Source organism: Nicotiana tabacum, chromosome 7 (genome assembly GCF_000715075.1).
Source record: "Nicotiana tabacum cultivar K326 chromosome 7, ASM71507v2, whole genome shotgun sequence".
NCBI classification, from domain to species: domain Eukaryota; kingdom Viridiplantae; phylum Streptophyta; class Magnoliopsida; order Solanales; family Solanaceae; genus Nicotiana; species Nicotiana tabacum.
Genome location: NC_134086.1, coordinates 121,721,816 through 121,743,166, shown reverse-complemented (window position 1 = coordinate 121,743,166; position 21,351 = coordinate 121,721,816). Strand labels below are relative to the sequence as shown.

At 35.4% G+C, this 21,351-nt stretch overlaps 3 protein-coding genes and 1 non-coding gene across 7 annotated transcripts; 3 read left to right on the top strand and 1 right to left on the bottom strand.

The window, feature by feature from the left end:
- The first annotated feature begins 1,398 nt into the window (after positions 1–1,398).
- Positions 1,399–4,533, top strand: LOC107824267 (F-box protein At5g03100-like). The gene is made up of 4 exons (XM_075218593.1): positions 1,399–2,445; positions 2,879–2,897; positions 3,231–3,400; positions 4,010–4,533. The coding sequence occupies exons 1-4, from the start codon at positions 1,411–1,413 to the stop codon at positions 4,148–4,150; spliced, it is 1,365 nt and encodes a 454-aa protein (XP_075074694.1). The 5' UTR covers positions 1,399–1,410; the 3' UTR covers positions 4,151–4,533.
- A 2,158-nt stretch (positions 4,534–6,691) lies between these two features.
- On the top strand, positions 6,692–15,040 carry LOC107824272 (NADPH:adrenodoxin oxidoreductase, mitochondrial). 4 transcript variants are annotated; one of them, XM_016651023.2, is made up of 14 exons: positions 6,692–6,969; positions 8,676–8,863; positions 8,975–9,079; positions 9,450–9,563; positions 9,673–9,726; positions 9,885–10,001; positions 10,684–10,793; positions 10,879–10,952; positions 11,110–11,171; positions 12,043–12,241; positions 12,673–12,733; positions 13,353–13,420; positions 13,682–13,824; positions 14,333–15,040. In XM_016651023.2, the coding sequence occupies exons 2-14, from the start codon at positions 8,747–8,749 to the stop codon at positions 14,564–14,566; spliced, it is 1,458 nt and encodes a 485-aa protein (XP_016506509.1). In that variant the 5' UTR covers positions 6,692–6,969; positions 8,676–8,746; the 3' UTR covers positions 14,567–15,040. The 4 variants fall into 4 exon arrangements, with proteins under 4 accessions (XP_016506509.1, XP_016506507.1, XP_075073662.1 ...); XM_016651021.2 differs by having other exon boundaries at positions 12,670–12,733; XM_075217561.1 differs by having other exon boundaries at positions 6,792–6,969; positions 8,733–8,863.
- A 765-nt stretch (positions 15,041–15,805) lies between these two features.
- TRNAM-CAU (transfer RNA methionine (anticodon CAU)) lies at positions 15,806–15,890 on the top strand. The gene is given in 2 exon segments: positions 15,806–15,843; positions 15,855–15,890. It is a non-coding gene; the product is annotated as a tRNA-Met (tRNA).
- A 705-nt stretch (positions 15,891–16,595) lies between these two features.
- Positions 16,596–20,725, bottom strand: LOC107824273 (uncharacterized). The gene is made up of 3 exons (XM_016651025.2): positions 19,933–20,725; positions 18,183–18,617; positions 16,596–17,217 (listed from the first exon to the last, which is right to left on the bottom strand). Exons 1-3 carry the CDS (start codon positions 20,456–20,458, stop codon positions 17,033–17,035), a joined length of 1,146 nt encoding a protein of 381 aa, XP_016506511.1. The 5' UTR covers positions 20,459–20,725; the 3' UTR covers positions 16,596–17,032.
- Positions 20,726–21,351: the final 626 nt, after the last annotated feature.

The following is a 21,351-nucleotide window of genomic DNA, read 5'->3' as shown; positions in this document are numbered from 1 at the left end:
ATCGCCCAAAATCCGAGTTTGAAACTCAAAAAAATGAAAAAAAGACGTGTTGTTCGTCCTTTAACTACCCAGAATTTTCGGGGGCACTATTCATGCGTTTTTACTGTTCACGGGGTACTCTACACTGGTACTATTCATGGGGGTACTATTTCTGCAAATTTTCTGCTATTTTCCCAAGTCCGAAATCACTCCGAGACACCTCCGAAACACTCCCGAGCCCTCGGGGCTCCTAACCAAACACATGCACTAACTCAACAACATCCTACAAACTTAGACGTGCGATCAAATCGCCAAACTAACATCATATACCACGAATTAAGCTTTAAAATCCAAGAATTCTTTCAAATTTCATAAAAACATCAAATTTTCCATTTTGAGTCCGAAACACGTCAAACGACGTTCGTTTTCAACCAAACTTTACAGAAAGTGTTTAAACCATATATAAGACCTGTACCAGACACCGGAACCAAAATACGGGCCCGATACCATCACTTTCTAATCAAATTTCATTTCCATTTTCCTTAAATATTTTCAGAAAATAATTTTACTCAAAAATTCATTTCTCGGGCCTGAGACCTCGGAATTCGATTCCGGGCATACGCCCAAGTCCCATATTTTCCTACGGACCTCCTAGGACTGTCAAATCTTGGATCCGGGTTCGTTTGCTCAAAATATTGACCGAAGTCAACTCAGTTGAGTTTTAAAGCTCTAATTCATAATTTAATCCATTTTTCATACAAAAACCTTCCAGAAAATTATACGGACTGCGCACGCAAGTTGAGAAATTATTGATAGCTCTTTTCAAGTTCTTAAAACACCGAGATGATTATTTAATTTAAAGATGACATTTCGGGTCATCACAACGTTATTTAGACATTTCGGTTCGGTATTTTTGGTATTCGGTTCCTTAAAATTCTATACCAATATCGTACCTAATTAAATTCGGTATGGTTCGATTTTTCTCCTTTCGATTTCGGTTTATTCGATTCGGTAACTTCGATTTGAATACTAACTAGTGCACAGAGCCATACACTCTAATATTCTAATTAAAGTACTCAAAAATACAAAACTGAAAATGTTTGTCGACAAATTTTTTGTCCAATTCTAGCAAATATCGACTCAAGTAGAGAAAATTGTACACAAAAGAATATTTGATCATTAGAAATGTCTTGTTACTTGTTTAGAGTAATTGATTAACTTTGAGAATAAAGAAAAGTAAAATTTTAGATTTTTTTATATTTATATTATAATTGATAATATATGTTTTGTGTAATATAATATATATTTCGATACGGTATCAATATTTCGGTATTTTAACAAATACCATATATAATACCAATTTTTTAAAAAATTTAAATTAAAAACCATACCAAATACCATATACCAAATGCCCAAATTTTCGGTTTCGCTATGGTAATTTGTATTTACCAAATTATGCCCGGCCCTACTACCCATTGCTCTTCAAACTCCATGGAAATGCAGTGGAAAATCATGGCGAGAGGAGATCGAGACCGACTCAGTGATTTACCCGACGCGATTCTACTTTACATCCTCTCTATGTTGGGGGAGGGAAAAGAAGTTGTGAGAACCAGCGTATTATCTCAGCGATGGCAGTTTCTTTGGAAGTCCGTTTCAGTGTCACTCAATTTCGGCGTCCCCGATTACCCCTATGATGAAAGAACCAAAAAGAAAATTCTTGTTTTCGTAGCTTCCATCAATAGAGAGCTTCATTATTGGAGGTCTTGTGAGAAAATCAAAGCATTTAGGGTTTTTCCCGTTAAATACAAAGAGTATCTTGTTAAAGATTATGATTTTTGGGTATATTTTGCAATGAAAGTTGCTAATGTGGAAGAGTTTACACTTAAATTTTGTATTATCAATTTTCCAGATTGCGCGTATAAGTTTCCCCAATTTGCGTATAAAAATACGTTGTTGAAGAATTTGGTTTTAGGCAGCTGCCAGCTAAACCCTTCTGGTAGTGTGACCTGGACCAGTCTCGTTTCTCTTTCAATTGGTCACCTGAAATTGACGTATAATACGTTGGAGAAGATATTGTCGGGTTGCCCTAACTTGGAGAGCTTGGAACTGGATAGTGTTTTGGGCATTAGTCGTTTGGAAATCAGCTCTGTGAAGCTGAGAAAATTGATCATATTAAATGATGAAAATGATTGTTATAGCCAGTGGCATGACGAAGATACCCATCCGCTCGAAATATTCGCCCCGTATATTGAAAATTTGGTACTTTCGGGGTTCTTATACAACGAGATACGCTTGCAGCAGAGCAATGTAGCTTCACTTGTCACTGCAGTCCTTCATTTTAATGTTGATTTTATTGAATTTGAAGATGAAGAAGAGAAATTGGAGAAGGAGTTTAGATATTTGAAGGAACTTCTTCTCAGCGTTGGCCATGTCGAGAATCTTGAATTGGGTCCCTTGTGCATCGAGGTTTATTCATACTCTTGAGTTTTGATTATTCATATTTTCTTTTTTCATTTTGCGACTTTTTATTTGCTATTAATTTATCCGTTTGTAACATGAACAGTTCCACTACGTAGGATAATCTGATAACTAATAGCCTGTTTAGCCAGACTTATTTTTGGTCAAAAGTGCCTTTTTTTGGCCAAAAGCACTTTTGGTCTCAATTTGAGGTGTTTGGCCAAGCTTTTGGAAAGAAAAAAAAAATGAGCACTTTTTTGAGAAGCACCTTTGAGAAAAATACAGTTAGAAGCAATTTTTTAAAGCTTGGCCAAACACTAATTGTTGCTCAGAAGTGCTTTTCAAACTAATTAGCCAAACACAAACTGCTTCTCACCAAAAGTACTTTTGAGAAAAGCACTTTTGAAAAAAAACACTTGTCAAAATAAGCTGATTTTTGCAGCTTGGCCAAACGGCTATAAGTTTGTAACTCCTGAAGAATAACATTCTCATTGCCCATTTGGTTGGACACTGGCTATTAAACAAATTTTTTTAATGATGAACTGTGAGAATAAAGAGTTTGCAATGGACATAAATATTTAAAATTCCGATTGACTTAAAATCGGTTTCTCCAAGTGATTAAAAATCAAATTAGATTTCCAACCAACCTTGAACACTTTGATGTGGCTTGTGGCAAAACACTGTCGTATAATCCAAGCTGTTTTTACAAATTATTCAACAATATGCATGTCATTTATTTGGTGAATCGCATTCCTTTGTTTGACATATTCTGGTTTATGCATTTGGTTTATAAGTGCTTCCCATACTAGAGTTGAGAGGGTGGCGGTCTCCACCATCAGGCTGCAAATTCTTAAAACTTAACGCAACATTAAAACACTTGGACTTCGCTGGAATTTGCAGCTTTGTGCAGAGTTCATCGGATCTTGAGACATTGGTCATTGACTGGAACAATCACAAACCAATAGTACGTTCCTTTTAGACCTTTATTCTCGTTATTCCATGTTTATCAAGCAACTATTAATGGTAGAAGACGGCAATATGTATCAATATATTTCTTCTCTAATACTTAAGAGAAAACAATCATTGAATTTTTGTTATAAAAATTTGATCCACCTTGGTGGTATATTTCATAAATGATAATAGCTACTTTACAAGAAGTTCCGGATCTGCTTTTAGTCTTAAAAGTTGATCATTTCTCTTTGCTAAATCTGCTCTCAATTTATTTTCCTCAAGGAAATAGTACTTTGGCAGAAACTTCATCTTATTACTATCAATTCTCTGAGTCATCCAGTTCTGTAGTCAACTTTGTTGTAGTTGTAGATAAAGATGTTTTAACAAGGGGTAGTAGTAGTACTCACCTTCACGTGAGGAGATGAAAGATCAGCTTCAATGAAGCTTTCAAACATTCCATTTGTTGTTTGCATGTAGCACTTTGTAACATTTGCTAAGCACTTAACATGCTCCTTAAATCTGAAAATTCATCTCCTTTTTAATTCTATCCATAAGTAACTCCTTGACTTTCTACTTCCATCTTAGGAGAATAACTGGTTAATATAGCGGATTTTTCCTGCAGGACCGGCTCTTAAGTTACACAAAAGAGGTTGAACAGAGCAGGAGGTTTGAGGCACATAAAAACTGCTCATTGCTACACCTAAAGGTCATCAAGATCATTAACTTTCATGGAAAACTAAGTGGAAATGATCTTGTACTTTGATTGGTAAAATATTTGCTAGAGAATGCAACAGCTCTAGAAAAGTTGGTCATTGTTGCCAAATATGAAGGGAGTGATGTGCCCCGGGATTATGTTGAAGTGGAACAAGAGTTCCTAAGCTTTCCAAGATCCTCTTTGCACGCTTCAGTTGTCTTTTGTTATCGATAATCTTTTTTCCCTCTTGTTTGTATTGATTGCGACGTACTTAACAGCTGTTATTTCATTTAGACACTGGTTTGTAGCTGATAGATATGGTTAGGATTCTGCTTGTCTGTATCCAAGGAGTTGTTAGTAGTTCTTCATGTCTAAGCAACAGTGTGTTTATTCTGTGATCCTCATGTAAGAAATCTTGCTCTAAATGTTACGTAAACTTCTATTCGTGTTGCAGAACCATGATCATGTTTTTGCAGTATGGAAAGTTAAAGGTTGAAAGCAGTATTTCATGATTCATTATGTGACCAAGGTTTTTTTCTGTTGGCCTATGTTATTAACACAAACATAAGAAAAGTGCAGATTTTTATTTCCCGGAAATGAACTTACTGCAATAGACTTGTTTATATAGTGTATGACTAGTACTATATTAAAAGCACGAAGCTCCATAGCAAAATGTCGTCCGACTTTTTTACCCTTTAAAATTAGATTTCACATTAAACAAAACTGTAATTTGATAATTTTTCCTAAAATTTAGGAGTTAAAAAGCAACTAATATTTTAAGTATTAAACCTTTTCTTATTTGAATTATGTAGAAAGTTCTAAAATTTAGGACCTTAAAATTTGTTAAGATTTCAACTTAATTGTTTCCTTTCCGTATTTGAATTCCTTCCACGTTAATTTTTTTAGTATTATATAACTTATTTTATTTATTAAATCCTTTTTTATTTGATTAGCACGAAATCAACAAATAGATAAAATTAGTTTGGAAATACATGAAGGAATAAAAAGCACACATACATACTACAAAGTAAGATAATACAAGAAGGAACATACTAAAATAGTTCATTTTTGGACAAAGCGTATTTCATGGTTCAACATTCTCTTTAATTATAAATTAAATACTTAACATAATCATATAGAACAAATTATTTTTATTTAAAAGAAAGTTTTTATTCATTGGTTTTTATATGACATTATTTTAAAACTACATTAAATAATTAGAACAAATAAAAAATTTTAGAATATAAAAGAGAGAGAGAAAAAGTGGTTGGCAAGAGTCAATAAAAATAAAAGATTCAAAATTCCGTATTCAGTTAAACTAAATTAAAGCATATGAATAATATTAATCTAATTCTTTAAAATTGTGTATTTATTGATATAGATACACGCGCAAAGCGCGTACCCTAAGACCAGTTAATTTAAAATTGAAGAGGCGTAGTAAATATAACACATTAATTATCAAACCTCACGTGAGTAATTTTCCATCCAAAGAAAAGCTACATTTCCATTGTTAGATATCCTTCGACAAATATAAGAAGTATAAAAAGAAATCAAGAAAATTAATTTTACACTCAAAATAATTATTAATTATTTTTCTAACTTTTAGGACGTTAAAATTAGCTGAAATTTTACTTATTATATTTTTTTATTGGAACTATGTAAAAGTCTTAATATATAGAATTATATGATGTGTAATATATTTATTAAATCAAAACTAACGTGATTATTTGCCATTCAAAGCAAAGCTAAACTTCCATTGTGATATTACCATGGTTTCAGCTATCGTTTCTCTTTTACTATAATTCAAAGGTCTAAAAAAATAACTTTATCAATTAAAATTTGAATGATTATAATAAAATAACAATAAACATTGATTTTCTACCTTATTTTTTGTGACCTTTATTTTATACGACCATTCGATTAAAATTTTCGTATGATAACCTACAGAGTCTTTTTTTTTCTTTTTATAACCATTCTAATAAATTACAGCTTCCTATATTTACATTATTTTTTATAAAGTATTAACTCTAATATTATAGTATTTTTTAAAGATTTTATATTATTATTTATTTATCGAGCTAACGGGCTAAAAATGATCAATGTTCATCATATTTAAGAACTTATACTTTTTATTTTATTTTATTCAATAACTCACATTATTTAAGCGTATTTTAAAAAAATTATATATTCATTGATATAGGGTACACACACAAAGCCCGTACCCTAATACTAGTTAATTTAAAATTGAAGAGGCGTAGTAATTATTATTATAGTAAGAGTCTAAGGATGAACTGAAACGTGACCACAATTAAGAAGCATTCAACCAAAACTGAACTAAGTACATCCATTTCTTAAAGTTCTGTTAAGTTTCTATAATTATAATTGGGGCGTAATAACTTTCTGACCACTTAAATTTGTAAAGTTTTTGAAAGTCGATACACAAACTTTTAACTTTTACATTTGAATGCTCAAACTTGTATAGTATTTGATAACTAGTAAACATATTTGACGTTGATCATGCACTTGTGGCAGTGACAAGTGACAGAGATAATATGGACAAAGTATGTGCAAATCACCTAAACTAAGGGCGTCACTACAATGATTTTTATTAAACAAATCTAAAATAAAAAAAAATACAAAGAAAAAGAAAGAAAATAAGCCCTGCCCCAAAATCATTAAACCCCTATTCCCCCGCCACATCAACTTCTCCGAACAAAGTCACCGGTTGTTTCAGAAACCTAAGGCGGCGAATCACCTCCTGTCGGGGAAGGTTTAAATCATCGATTTTTTGCTCGTCGCTTAGTGCTCTGGAAGCCAAAGAAGATGATGAATCCTGCTTGAGAGATTGGATGTCGGTTTTGGAGTTTGATTTTGACGAGGATTTATCGGTAGGGTTCTGTTGCTCCCCCCTCCCTCCTTCTTTTATTTCTCCCCCACTCCAATCTTTCCCCGCTTCTTCATCTGTTTGTTCCAAACCAGGCAGCAGTGGTGAAAAACAAAGAAAAGCAATAAATTTTATCAAAAATTTTCTGTCAATTTTTTTTTCTCACATTAATTCCCTCTCAAACTGGAAGACGGATAGAGAAAAGAGAAAGACCATAAAAAAATACGAATTTTGGGTGAAAATTTCTAATTACGCAGTCCGACTTCTTCTCTCTTTTGGATTTCACCATTGGTGTTCTTCTTTGACATAGCTTCGCCGGCTCTTTTTTGCCTCGACGGAATTATAGAAGGTGGCTCATCGATTCTTTGACTTGTAATTGGGATATGGATTATATGAATTTTGTTAGAAGTGAAAAATGGTGGATTTTATGTAAGTTCATGGCTGATTTTGGTTGGTCTATTGATTAAAAGATGGGGGACCCCAATCACTTGGGGTTTGTTTTCGCACCCTTAGACGTGTAACAATTGCATTGGTCATTTGCTGACTAGATGGACACGTCTGTGTATGTGTAATACACGCGCATAGGCTCAAGGGTTAGAAGTGTTTATTAGTTAAGGGAATCATGACTTCGAGTGTTCAAATGAGAAAGTCCAAAGTTTGTGTATCAGCTTTCAAAAGTTCTACAAATTTAAGTGGTCAGGAACCCATTACGCCTTATAATTGCCACGAATACCACCAACATCCATAATAACACAAAGCACATGACAAAAAGTAGGGTTGTACATGGACCAGGTTGGTTCGGTTTTTATCAAAATCAACCAAACCAATTATATCAGTTCGGATTGGTTTGGTTTTGTCGGGTTTTTTTTGTTACATGTATATTATTTCAATATTACTTTATTAAAATTATAGATAAAACTTTGATAAGTGAATATATGTTTAGTAAATATGGAAAAAATTGACAAACATATGATCTATTAAAATATTCTAATGGGAGAAATTTTTTAGTAACACATGATAGTTATTTTCTTAGTCGTCTAACAATAATTTTTCAGTTAATTTACGCTTTCAAGATTAATACATAAGAGGATCCCAAATATTTCTATATTTTCTAAAGAAAAATCACTATAAAGTCTTAAAAATATAAATAAAATTTATATATTTATATGTTGGTTTGGTTCGGGTTTTTTTTACTCAATATTAAACCAAGTCAAACCAGACCTAGTCGGGTTTTTTAATCGATTTGGTTTGGTTTTTCGGTTTGGTGGGGTTTTCTGGTTCGGTTTGAACACCCCTAACAAAAAGTAATTAGTTTACAATAAAAATTGGTATAGGAAGAAAATGAATAAATTCTTGTGACTTTGATTTTCAAATAGAAACGCATTATGTATCAAATTTAGATTAATATGAGATTACTGAAAACAACGTAGTCAAAGTATATACAAAACAATTTTTATTGTATTGGCCGAGTTGAGTTAAAATTTAATTGAGAGAACAAAAGATAATTACTTGAATTCTTTTTTCCTTATCCTTCTTTATTTTTGCTGATTTATCTGCTAATGTTAACTTTTAATCCAAAGTATCCATTGCCGGAAAACCAAATCAGACATCTTTTTTGAGAATTGAAATTTAGGACAGTGGTCTAAAAATTATTACTATGGAATTGGAAGAAATATATCTGTCTATATTTTAAATGCATTACAAATGTAGGCTATGTTTTAAAGAGCAGCCTCTAAAAGTGGCTAATAGTCTCCCTTGCCGGAATAGAGAAATCTGGAGAGATGGCTGTTTCACGAGCACTCAGAAGGTTCTGGAGAACCTATTCAACGGTTTCGTCGGAGCGACTACGCTTTTGCATCGTCGGCAGCGGACCTGCCGGTTTCTACACTGCTGATAAGGTACCGTACCTCTATCATCGCTTTGAATTTTCTACAAATTTCGCATATTTCCTATTGTTGCAACTGAATTTAGGAACCTAGATTTTTTTTTTGTCGACTACTATTTGACAGATATTGAAAGCTCACAAGAGAGCTGAAGTAGATATAGTGGATCGGTTACCGACGCCATTTGGATTAGTCAGGTCCGGAGTCGCTCCTGATCATCCTGATACCAAGGTCTTTTACTTTCTGGGAAATAAATTTAGCTATAGCTGCTTGAAAATCTTTTTATTTTCTATTTAAATGCACAAGTTTGCATCTTGTTATATCATTTGTGCAGTTCTCTAATAATAATGGCATATTACTATTTGGAGGAGGACACAAATTTTGCCGTGACCATATTTTTTCAATAACGAATTCCCATCTTGTATTTCACTATACGAGTAAATCAAAGCAATTTTTGAGTAATTAACAGAATGCTTCTATTTGAGACAATGAAAGCAATGAATTGGAGCGTTGTACAATAACCTTTTGGACATTTTAAAGTTTAAAACTTCATGAGATACTGCTCTTATTTGTGCTTAGTTTACCAGAATACTTGCAACAGATTGTGACAAACCAGTTTTCTCGGGTTGTTCAAAATGGACGTTGCTCGTTCATTGGGAATGTGTCGATTGGAATTTCCATATCCTTGGCTGAGCTGCGTGAATTATATGATGTGGTAAGACTTTACATAGTGATGAGAAGGCATTTGAATCTCTGACATTTTTTACTTGTTTAGTGTATTATGTATTAATCACCAGATTCAAAGTTAACATATCATTTCACAGGTGGTGCTTTCTTATGGAGCTGAAAGTGATCAAGCTCTAGGAATAGCAGGAGAGGTATGTGTACTCAATGGGTTTCTTTCCTTTATAATTAGTGTCTTAGGGAATAAATATTACGGATGGTGTCATTTTATCAATCTTCTACTACTTTGCATTTGTTATTTCTTAAAGAAACATAGTCTCTGTTTAACCATCTAGCACTGCATGTCTTGTAGGAGTTGGCTGGTATATACGCTGCCAGAGAATTTGTTTGGTGGTATAATGGGCACCCAGACTGCCGAAATCTGGCACCAGATTTGAAGAGCTCCGATACTGCTGTAATTATTGGTCAGGTATGTCTATAATGCCCATAATACTGGTACATGTGTTAGCCGCAGTGCAATTATGGTAAAGTTGTACTTCTAAGGAACACTACCGATGTTTTTAGTTTGATTTTGTTGTTATAGATTATCTCATTGGATAAGTTGGTTGTTTTTCTTTTTCCATTTATTGAACTTCCAATGACATGCGGATTCTTCTACAAGAGAATAAACCACTATTTGCTTAAATTTAAATAGCATTACCAAGTTCTTTTTTTGGGTTAATAATTGCCGTATGAAATCTTTTCTTCTATCTCTATGCCTGTTGGTATGTCTTTGTCCTGTTGTATAATTTAACCACAGCCAAAGTTTATTTTGTAGACATCATATCTGCTAATGTTTAGAACTGAGGCTAAGGGATAGTTTCTGGTGCTTAGTTGATACATACTGTAACTTGCTCCAAATTGGATGCTTTACTGCATTAGTATGCACATCAACTCATCAGTTTATAGTCTGAGATGTCTACGGGGAGATTGGCAAATGCATAATTGTTTCATCAGAGATGGTATCTTTTTCATGAAATATTGGCTTTATTTGAAGCAAAGTCTTCTCTAGGAAATAATCTTAGAACTTATTATTTTGCTTAGAACTTTGTATATGAACAGGCACAGGGAAATAGTGCTCCTTGCTAAGTGATTTTTGCACTTCTGTTAAGGGTAATGTAGCTCTTGACGTGGCGCGTATCCTTTTACGACCAACTTCAGAATTGGCAACAACTGATATCGCCTCCCATGCATTGGCAGCTTTAGAAGAGAGCTCCATTAGGTCTGTCTTCTGTCTTCTGCTTTTGCAATTTAAGTGTCATCACATGTTGTAGTTAAATGATGAGCTTATGCTTGAATATTGTCAGAAAAGTTTATTTGGTTGGACGACGTGGAGCAGCACAAGCAGCCTTCACGGCAAAAGAGTTGCGTGAAGTTCTAGGTGAGCTCATACAACTTTTTTTCTGTCTAGGATTGGTGGTTCCCTTCCTCCCACTTCCTTCATCATCTTCGTTTAACTTTACCCTCGCAAGATAATTAGATCCAAATATTGTTTGCAAAAGTAATTAACTTCTTAGATGAAATCTGTGTTGTTTCAGGTATTAAGGATCTATTCATTGAAATTCAGCAAGCAGATTTAAGTAAAACCCCAGCAGATGAGGTACGCTTGCTATCTGTATTACTAGTTCAGGCTCCTAAGGAAATGATGTATAATTGTGAAGCCCTTAAACTTTACTCTTTTGTAGCATGATAGCTTCCGTTGCTTTTCTTCGATGAGAAACGTTTTAAGGGAAGTAACTTGCCCCTCCTTTATGCCTCAACTACCATATAAAAAACAAGAAAAAGAAAATGAGGATACAATCACATGATTGAGAGAAATACCTAAATGGTCGGCTAACTACAAGGGTAAGTGTAAATTTGATTCTTCAATGATATCCCAATGGTAAATAAAAGAAAAAAAAGATAACTAATCGGATGTGTTAAGAGTCCAGATAAGTAAATAAAATGCAAGACCAAGAATAATGTGCGGTGACGGGTCTTGTTGAGAAAAGAGAAGCCTATCTGGCTGAGAAAACTAATCGGATGTGTTAAGAGTCCAAATTGGTTGACGGAGTGAGTTGTTGTCTCCTCGTATAGTTTTGGGAAAGTTCCACCTCATGAGCTAGCTTTCGAGGTTGAGTTAGAACCAAGGCTCATGTTTATTCACATGATATCGGGGGTAGAGACTAAAACAGTTTTCACTACTCAAAAAAAAAAAGTTTTCACTACTGGCCGGTGGTGCAAGTCAAAAATATGGAAAACAATTTCTGCAAAAACTGTGTCTCAACCAAAAACGTTTTTTCATTTTTTTAAGCAAACACCACCCTAAAGTTAAGAGGGATTTGATGAGCTTTGCTCCAAGAGTTTCACTATTGCTTCAAATCAGACATCAAAAAAGAGAAAAAGGAATTTCACTATTGCTTCGATGCACTAATGTTATGCTTAACTCTCCCCCAAGTTGAGTATTCTGTTCTTTTGTTTTGTATGCAAAGGAAGAACTAAAGAGTAACCGGATTAAAAGGCGAATTCATGAACTGCTGTCCAAGGCAGCCACTTCTGCAGCTTCCGTATGTAGTCCAGGTAAAAAAGAACTGCACTTTGTCTTCTTCAGAAAACCAGACAGGTTTCTGGAATCAGATTGTAGAAGTGGTCATGTTGCTGGTTTGCGCTTGGAGAGGACAATTCTTAAAGGTAACTGTTTGCTGTTAAAGCTTGTTAAAGAGACTGCATGCTTATAAAAATTTTCTTGCCTTTTTGTTTTGGGGAGGGTATATTTTCTTCACTAGGAATTTTCTGCTCTTTTTGTTCTATTTAATGGTCTTAGCATGGAGTTGACATTGTCCAGTGAGGAAATTTAAAGTTGTAAATTTATTGATATGATGAGGGAATCTCGCATACAGATAACCACTTCTAACTATAAAGAAATAATCTACAAAACTTGGTTGAAAACCAAATAACCCGTGTTTGTGTAATTCACGCATAAAACTAGTTTAAAAAATGTTAAAGACTTGACTTAGTGTTTGCATTATGTCACAATTATATTTTAGTAAATGTGCATGTTGCAGATCTTGTTCATGACAGATAACCACTTCTAACTCTGAACTTCTGTCTACCTCCAGAAGATGCTGGCTCTGGGAGGCAGATTGCAGTTGGTACTGGACTTTTTGATGAAATGGAATGCGGGTACACTGCTTTAGTTTCCTTTGTTTCCCATAAATTTTCTTCCTTAAATGATTTACCAACTCTTATAACATGTATGAAACCCATCAGCTCTAGATTTTATTTCACATTGCTGTGCTGTAGGAAGAGCCTTTTTTATTTGCAGCTAAACGTATCTTTCGCTGGATTCCCATCATATTTTTTTTTATAAAAAAACAGAAAGAATACAGAAGAGGGAAGAAGAATATAGTAGATGAAGTGGTGAGATCGGAAGAAAGCAATGTCTGAGAAGATACAACTAGCGAGCAGAGTAGTTGAACATCCAGTAGGGGTCTGTGACATAATAGTGAGTAGAAAAACCTTTAAGTTAAAGAAAATGAGATAGCCCATGCTTTCGATAGATTCCTCAACTAAATTTATTTGCACTAATTACTCAATACGCTACGATGGGCACCTCCTCTTGGACCAAGGAAGATGCTTTTTAGCTTTTATTTGGTTTTAATCTTCCTTTGCTTCTGGCCTCCAAAGCCATATGTATTACTGGGTCAGTCACTGGTCGCTGCACCAGTGGGCTCCTTTATTTTTTTTCTGCAGTCTGGTGTTCTGTACTGAATGTTGATGTGTTTTACTGAATTGTTTGTAGGCTGGTATTGAAGAGCGTTGGTTACAAGTCGAGACCTGTTGATGGCTTGCCCTTTGATCTCCATAAAGGTATGTGCTAAATCATGACAAAATTTTGATTGCCTTAAAGCTCATCGCTTGGATAGATTTCTCTATAATTTTAAGTTTCCAATTCATCATTTGTATATCTATTTGGCAATTGCAAATACTTCCGTTCACATTAATGTTTTTATTCCCTTCTTTATCCCATCCCATGGGTAAGTGTTTTCAGCATTCGCCTCAATTTGCATGAAAACTTTGATTGCTGTGCGGTCCATCACTGTTGCAAATTAAGTGAGGCTGCTTTTCCAGGAATTGTTCCAAATGTTCAAGGACGTGTGTTAAGCGAAGCTTCTGGAGATGCACTAGTAGAGAAAGGCTTATATGCATGTGGGTGGTTGAAGAGAGGACCAACTGGGATAATAGCTACAAATCTTTACTGTGCTGAAGAAACTGTAAGTCCAAATCATTCATAAACCTGCTGCTTTACTATTCTCATCATCATGACCAAGGAATTTTCTTACAAGCTAATAGGATTAATAACATGTTTGGCCAAGTTTCTCCAAAGCCAAAAGCATTTTTTTCTCAAAAAAAGTACTTTGCTCAAAGTAGAAGTGTTTGACCAAACTTTTAAAAGGAAAAAAATGCTTTTGCGTAGAAGCAGAAGCAGTTTTGGAGAAGCAGAAAAAAGTAGCTTCTCTCCAAAAGCACTTTTTTGAAAAACACTTTTGAGAAAAATACACTTAGAAGCAGTTTTTAAAAGCTTAGCCAAACACTAATTGCTGCTCACAAGTGCTTTTCAAATTACTTAGCCGAACACAAACTGCTTCTCACCAAAAGTACTTTTGAGAAAAGCACTTTTAAGAAAAAACACATCTCAAAATAAGCGGATTTTTACAGCTTGGCCAAACAGGCAATAAGTCTAGAATATTATAGTTAGCTTTGCTAATTAAGACATAACAGGTCGCTAGTATATTAGAAGACATACAGAGAGGATTGGTAACTTCAAGCTCTGGCTTATCAAAGCCCGGAAGGGATGGCCTGCTCCAACTGCTAGATAGCAGGAATGTCAAAATCGTTCCATTTGGTGGCTGGGAAAAGATCGACAGTGAAGAGAAAAGGAGAGGGAGTCTGAAAAACAAACCCAGGGAAAAACTTACCAGTTGGCAGGAATTACTAGAAGTTGCCGCCAAGTGATGAATAGTGTGTCCAGGATGGCAGATTTTGCTCACATCTGGTCGTTTTCCTGGTGAAGCATGAACTTGATAACGCCTTCAGATGTGTTGCATTTTGATTGGCCCTCGGCATATAGAGGATTGACAGTGCATTTAAGGAAACATGAGAAATAATCAGTCCTGCCTAATTAACTCCTTGTGGGCTCTTCTTGAACCTTCTACTGATGTGGTGACACATACTAACCAGGTTGTGGCAGATAACGAGTGTTGTGCTTTGGTAACACATTCATCATTTGAAATTGAGCACTGCAGTTGTATTAGAAGCTCAGCATATGCATTTTTCATTTGTCCAAGTGTGTTTTCACTCAAATGTAATCCATTTCAGTTGAGGGTAGTAAATGGAATTGCTAGGGGAGAGTGATCCAAACACTCTTAACATATGCTCATCTTGTTTATCGTTTTATCCAATTCCTCTTTTACGGGGTCTCATTGTTAATCTCCGTGCAATTTGGATGATCTGACCACTAGAAGTATACGTATATTTGGTAGTAAGAGTTTGTTACCTAGTTCATCATCGAGGCTAAAAATTACATACTTATCGTCAAGTCAAGCTAGTAAATGCGCTTGAAGAATTGGTTGCTTGAAGCCTGAATTAGACTCCGTTATGGTTCACCAGTGGAAGGAATGGAGGTAGGTTTAGTTAGAAGCCTTGATGGTCCTCTTTGCTACTTTTGTTACTTTTCTTGTTTCTTCAAAAGATTCCAGACTTATGTGGTGCTGCTCGATATTCCTTTCGAAGTCAAACTGTTGATATTACAAACCGATAAGGAAAACAAAAAGCTCCTTCGCATTGTAAGCCTAAACAAATAGAACGTCGAGTAGAAAGGGAAAGAGTATATGTTTGACACCTTTAGCATATATGCTTTATATATTATAAGGTACTAACACTTGCCCAATTGTATCTGGGGGAAAGCAACTTTTGTATCAGATATTAACCTACTCAACCGCTCTTGCTTTTCCAAGAGTTTTTTGTTCACCAAATATAATTCTAGAACCCATAACACAATGGTGTTTCAGTTAGAATGAGCTCACCTATAACACTTTTCATATAATAATGTACTTCCCAATGCGCTTTCTCAAACGTTTGTTCCTCATCTATTTCGACTTGGGTACTACAACTTGTTTGTCTAGACTGGAGCACTTACCATTCACATTATCATTTGGGGGTTCTACTTTGCCTTAAGAAAATAAACAACGAGCAGGGGTGGTGGCGCAGTTGGCTAGCGCGTAGGTCTCATAGCTTCTGAGTAATCCTGAGGTCGAGAGTTCGAGCCTCTCTCACCCCATCCGCCTTTTTCAAAAGTAACAGCTTCCAGAAAAATGTTCATGTCTTGGGAACCAACACCAAATTGCACTTTGATTTTACATTTTCAGAAAAGGAATGGATAAAGCGATTGAAAAATGAGTTGGACCCTGATAGTTGTCATCATTATTGTGGTAACTGTCTCTTTACTGAAATATAATTTTGACATTTGATACAAGTACCTGATTGCTCTATTACATTGTTACTGAACTACAGCCCCGCCTTTATTATGCTAACAGAATCTCTGAATTTCACCAGTTTTTTTATTTTCATGGTCCTCCAATGCTACTACCTTATCTTGTATCATATTCAGACTTGCCTCCAAATTATTTATTCAAGTCATAATTTGTTTCGGAGAGGAACCCATTTTATCCAAACGATACAGGTAATAAAACTAACCTACAGAAGATACATTTCACATTTTGAAATCCAAACTCGTTTGACAGTGGAGTCGAATTAACAGATAACTTGTTCGGCTTTCAGATAATTACTTTTCACATTGACCAATAAAAAAGAAAAACAAGATATGTGCAGCTCCTCTTGGTATTAAAGAAGAGCTCTTTTATTCGTTCTTACTACCTAGTGTTATCTAGTTTTTTTTACAACTTACCCTGGTCCTCTTCAAAAACCATTTAAATATATCTCTCAGTGGCGGCACTGACAACATTATATAGATCTCAATCTCTTCGCAGAAAAAATGATTAAAAACTTTATATCGCAGATGGAAAGAAGGCAGAATACGCCTACTACAAGCTAATGGTATACAAACATGACTGATCTGATCATCCACCAGGCTGCAACAGTACCAAATACAGACATCAACATTGAAAGACATTTATGTTCTCAAATGCCCAACAGACCTGAGTACAAACTCAGGACACTAATTATTATGTGAGCAAACTGCAAGATGGCTAACAACCTTGAAATCTGATTTGCACAGGCTCTAAGCAAACCCTCTTGATTTAGTACCAGCAACACTGTTGCATCTTAAAAAAGATTAACTAGCCCGTCCAACTTTTATTAGAGCAAAACTGCAGCATGAAGCTGCCGCAATACCTAACCTATGTATAACTCGTCTAAAAACCCTGGAGTGTGCGTGTTGGCCGAGCAAATTAACCAATATTGTTAGGCCGTTTCATGAGTGCCAGCACCTGTTGAATCACAAGGTTTTGAAATTGGTTGATGTTTACTAGTCTGTGGCAGGTAATTATAAGCAACCGCTGAAACGCCAATGGCAGCAGAGAGCCCTATACAACTCCATAGCCACTTCCTCTGCATTCTTTTCCTCTGTCGCTGCTTCCTAGCAACATCTGCAGAATGTTTGAAATGAAATTTGTCAACTGATAAAGAAATGGCATCATTCCTGGTGGCACATAAGCATATAATTCAATTATAACAGTTAAATTATAGGCGAGAGAGAGAGAGAGAGTTAAAACAAGTAGTTGGGGATTAATGTTTAAATTACACTAAATGAAAATAGCGGTTTACCAAGCTACAGCAGACTCCGACCAAAAATAACCCTGACCAAGGGACTATAGGCCAATAATAAATGAAAATTTGGTGGTTTTCTCAAGCTACAACAGACTTTAACTGAAAAATAATCCTGACCAAGGGTCTCTTTAAGCCAAGATTGGGCAACTAATGAGGTAGATCTTTTGAAAAAGGTTGATCAAAACATTCAGATACATCAATGGTGCAAATAACAGTGCCACTGTTTGCACAAGTTAAATAGACTTGTGGCAGAAGTAACTAACCCACTCCCATTCAACTTTATTTAGGGCAGAGTCTATGTTTAAGTAAGCATTATTGTCTCATTCTCATAATCACATGATGCAGAAACTTCTGATCAACCAAAAGCGTGTATGACAATAAATGAAGCTCGTGCTAACTCAGAGGTATCCCACAACCATAGCTTATTATAAAGCATAGTCTATAGACTTCTTTTTGGTTGAGTGGGGGAAATAGGATATATCTTTTATTTAAGTAAAGATGCCTGGCTGACTGAAAAAGATGCCAGCGAAGTGTTTCAAGTAAATGCAAGACACTTATCCTAGATAATCTTTTTCTATTGGATTATAAGATTCCTTCAGTTATAAGAAACTAAAGCTGAAGAAAGACCACAACAATATCAAAGATGCTAGTTAGCGATTATGAAGAAACCTATCAGATTTCTGTGATGCGGGTGTTTACTTACAGAAGGGTGATGTCTGGATGGTAAGACATTTATCAGAGTTGTTATAATTGGCGTTCAAGTAGTAAGAGAAGCAACACCTACCAACAATTTCCTGATTTCTCTGGGACATCTCATGATTTACAGCCTCATAGTATCGGAGTCTGTCTCTCAACCTTGAAATTTCCTGGTTTTTTGATTCAAGTATTGCCTCTGCAGCTAGTTCAGCTTCTACACGAGCTTGACCTTTTGCTATTGCTTCAGCAACAAATCTTGTGACAATTACTTCCTGAGAGAGCTGCTCAATTGAAAGATTATCAGGCTGCATACCACCAATGACATCCGAAGGTGATGGAAGTGTTAACCCTGCCTGAGATAGAACATTACTGATGCTCTGCCACTGACATTGCATCATATTAAGAGAATCCTCTGCAGTTTTTCTCCTGTCAATTTCCTCAAGGAGTTTGAGCCTTGTGGCACGCAGTTCAAATTCAATATTAGGGCCGTATGAGTTCAGCGCTGACCCTTCCGAGGAGAAATCTGAGATACCATATAAAGAAATTACAATCAGCATAGTACTATAGGAATAACCTATGAAACACAACTTCTTCTATCTGACAGCTACCATGACTGAACAATTACAATCAAGCATAATACTGTAGGAATAACCTAGGAAACATGAATTCTTTTGTCTGACAGCTATCATAAAAGAACAATTACATTCATCACTGTACTACAGAAATTATCGAGGAGACATGACAGGTTTTGTCTGAGCAACCATCAAAATAGAATATCCTGTCGTCAATTGTCACCTTACATTCGAGTATGTTTTGATAAACATTACTATGTTAAGTCAAAATCATAAGAATTTCTTGCATACAACTTTTTTTTTAACAGGTATTGTTTCTCCTAGTAGAAATCCCTAGTATTATATACTTCTACGACAACATTAATCAAATATACCTTAATTCGAAAGTAGTTGTAATCGATCCATCCCGCTCTATTCTCATTCTAGTTCCAATCTGACTTTTTTTTAATTATAAAGTATCCCGATTCCAATCTGACTATCAAGTCACATTAGGGATTCTGGCAAACGAACTTATCTGATATAACAATTATACCTACATGGTGTACAAGTCTCAAATCAAAATGAACGACTCCTGACATAAATCAAGCCTAATCTAAGAGTATGAACAACAAAACCTTGAAGCCAGCTAATTGGTTTCGCCTATATCTATTCTTTCCTTCAATCTTGTTCTGCTCTTACCTATAATTTTAGAATTCAAGTCTATGGAGACAATTTCTCTCCGTGTAAGCTTAGGTCTACCTCATAAACTTTCATCACTTCAAATATATTGCCACACCTGGAAAAGGTGTATAGCAGGCCTACAAAGGAAATGGCCAAACCATGTATGAAAACCTCATTATCCTCTACGTGCCACATGCACCCTTTGTGAAATGTTCTCATTTCTACAGAACTTTGATTATGCAATAAAAATCAATCTAAAAAAAAAGGAAGGGGGGGGGGGGTTGAGCTATTCTACTCAACAAGTCAGATCTGAACGGGGCAAACCATTTCTTTTCTTTTACACCCTGTTTATAGACTAGAGCATTGTATGTGACAAGTTGCTCAAAGTGACTCCCGCAAAAAGCAACACACTTAGCCTCAAGAATTGCTGTCAATAAGATATTAAAAAAACTCAAGGGTCTTAACAAAAATAAAAACAGATGCATAGTGACAATTAACTAGACATCTTAACCTAACAACAGGACATATTATCATAGATTTGCAGAATGAAAACCATAGAAACAAAAAAAGAATTAAATTGCAAAGCAGAAGCAAATATATTTATACCTTCGTCAGCATCAAAGAACTCGCCTTGAACAGAAACAAAGCTGCGGCAATCAAGTCCTTTCACCTCATTATTAACACTTCCAACACTTAACACATCACAGCTCGGATCCAAAAATCCCTCATCTTCATCTTCTGCCTCAAACAAATTATCCTCAGCTAACTCCTCTTCTTTCAATTTCAAATCCAAATCAGTTCTCTCCTTAATATTCTCAGGTTCCTCCAATTTCTCATCAAGTTTCCGGTTCGCAAATGAGGCTTCTCCACCACCGCCACGTCGCTTGTGGTTGACTACATACGGAGAAGGAGACAGCGAGCCAGAAGAAGTTTCCGGAATCGGAGCTTGCTCAGGTGTTATATACAAAGCCGGTGATATGTATATGTGATTCACCGGGGCTGGCGTTGGCTCAATATTCTCCAACACTTTTTCTTCTTCCTTTTTGTCGTCATTTAGCTGTTGCTTTCCGTAGGATTTACGAACACGAGGTTCGAGAAGATTCTCTAAGGCTATTGCTGTGTAAGTCGGCATAATAGCAACGGAACAGAAGAAAACCGAAATTTTCGGCTCCCGGTTCGGCGACTGCGGCGGAGGAGAAGAGCTAGGTTTTGGACATCGGAGCTTTTGGGGAAAGAAAAAGAAATTCTTTCACCGCCGCAACGAGGGTTTGTTTTGGGGAAGAAAAGACGGAATAATAATAAAGGTGAAAAGAGACGTGTTATATGGCGTTCGATTCAAGTCCAGCGACTTTGGAGTTATGGGAACACGTTTTGGTTTATTAATTTGGCTTCTTCTTCAAGAACAAGTTACGCTTTTTTCACAAAAACCATTTTGTTTTTGAATTTTTCTTAATTAAAATTAAGTCTATAGGTTGTGAGTTCGAGTATGTCCAAGAGCAAGGTGAGAAGTTGTTGGAGGGAAGGATGACGGAGTCTATTTGGAAACAGTCTCTCTACCCTAGGGTAGGGATAAAGTGTGCGTACATACTACCTACCCAGACCACACTAAGTGGGATTATATTGGGTTGTTGTTGTTGTTGTGGTCACTGAAGTTTCACAAAAGTATGCGACATTTCCTCTTTCAAGGACTTGTTAAAAAATTAAAGCAAAACTAATCCAGATTGTCTCCAGTTTCTTTTTTTTCCCTTTCAAATGAAAATTTCAAAATAGAAACTTCTTTTAATATGTGTCACCATCTTTTAAGAAATAGGGACCACGAGTTTTTTTTTGTTTTTGAAATTTGAATTTCTTTTGACGTAAAACTATACCTTAGATGAGCTATTTATCCTTTTTTTTATGGCAGTAATATTGGACTATATCTGTTTATCTTTTATCAACTTACTTCGCTAAATTTATAGTAATAATTTCATCCCACTTCATTAACAGCATAGCTACGTTTACACCTTAGGTACATTAATTTATTTA

What these genes read in the sequence shown, in the direction of transcription:
- LOC107824267 (XM_075218593.1), top strand. Translation starts at nt 1,411, where the DNA reads ATGGTAATTTGTATTTACCAAATTATGCCCGGCCCTACTACCCATTGC. An exon ending in GGAACAATCACAAACCAATA is followed by an intron (nt 3,401 to 4,009) that starts GTACGTTCCTTT and finishes TTTTTCCTGCAG; the next exon opens with GACCGGCTCTTAAGTTACAC.
- LOC107824272 (XM_016651021.2), top strand. Translation starts at nt 8,747, where the DNA reads ATGGCTGTTTCACGAGCACTCAGAAGGTTCTGGAGAACCTATTCAACG. An exon ending in CTGATCATCCTGATACCAAG is followed by an intron (nt 9,080 to 9,449) that starts GTCTTTTACTTT and finishes TACTTGCAACAG; the next exon opens with ATTGTGACAAACCAGTTTTC. An exon ending in TTTGATGAAATGGAATGCGG is followed by an intron (nt 12,734 to 13,352) that starts GTACACTGCTTT and finishes AATTGTTTGTAG; the next exon opens with GCTGGTATTGAAGAGCGTTG.
- LOC107824273 (XM_016651025.2), bottom strand. Translation starts at nt 20,458, where the DNA reads ATGCCGACTTACACAGCAATAGCCTTAGAGAATCTTCTCGAACCTCGT. An exon ending in GTTCTTTGATGCTGACGAAG is followed by an intron (nt 18,618 to 19,932) that starts GTATAAATATAT and finishes ATGGTATCTCAG; the next exon opens with ATTTCTCCTCGGAAGGGTCA. An exon ending in GAGAAATCAGGAAATTGTTG is followed by an intron (nt 17,218 to 18,182) that starts GTAGGTGTTGCT and finishes AACATTCTGCAG; the next exon opens with ATGTTGCTAGGAAGCAGCGA.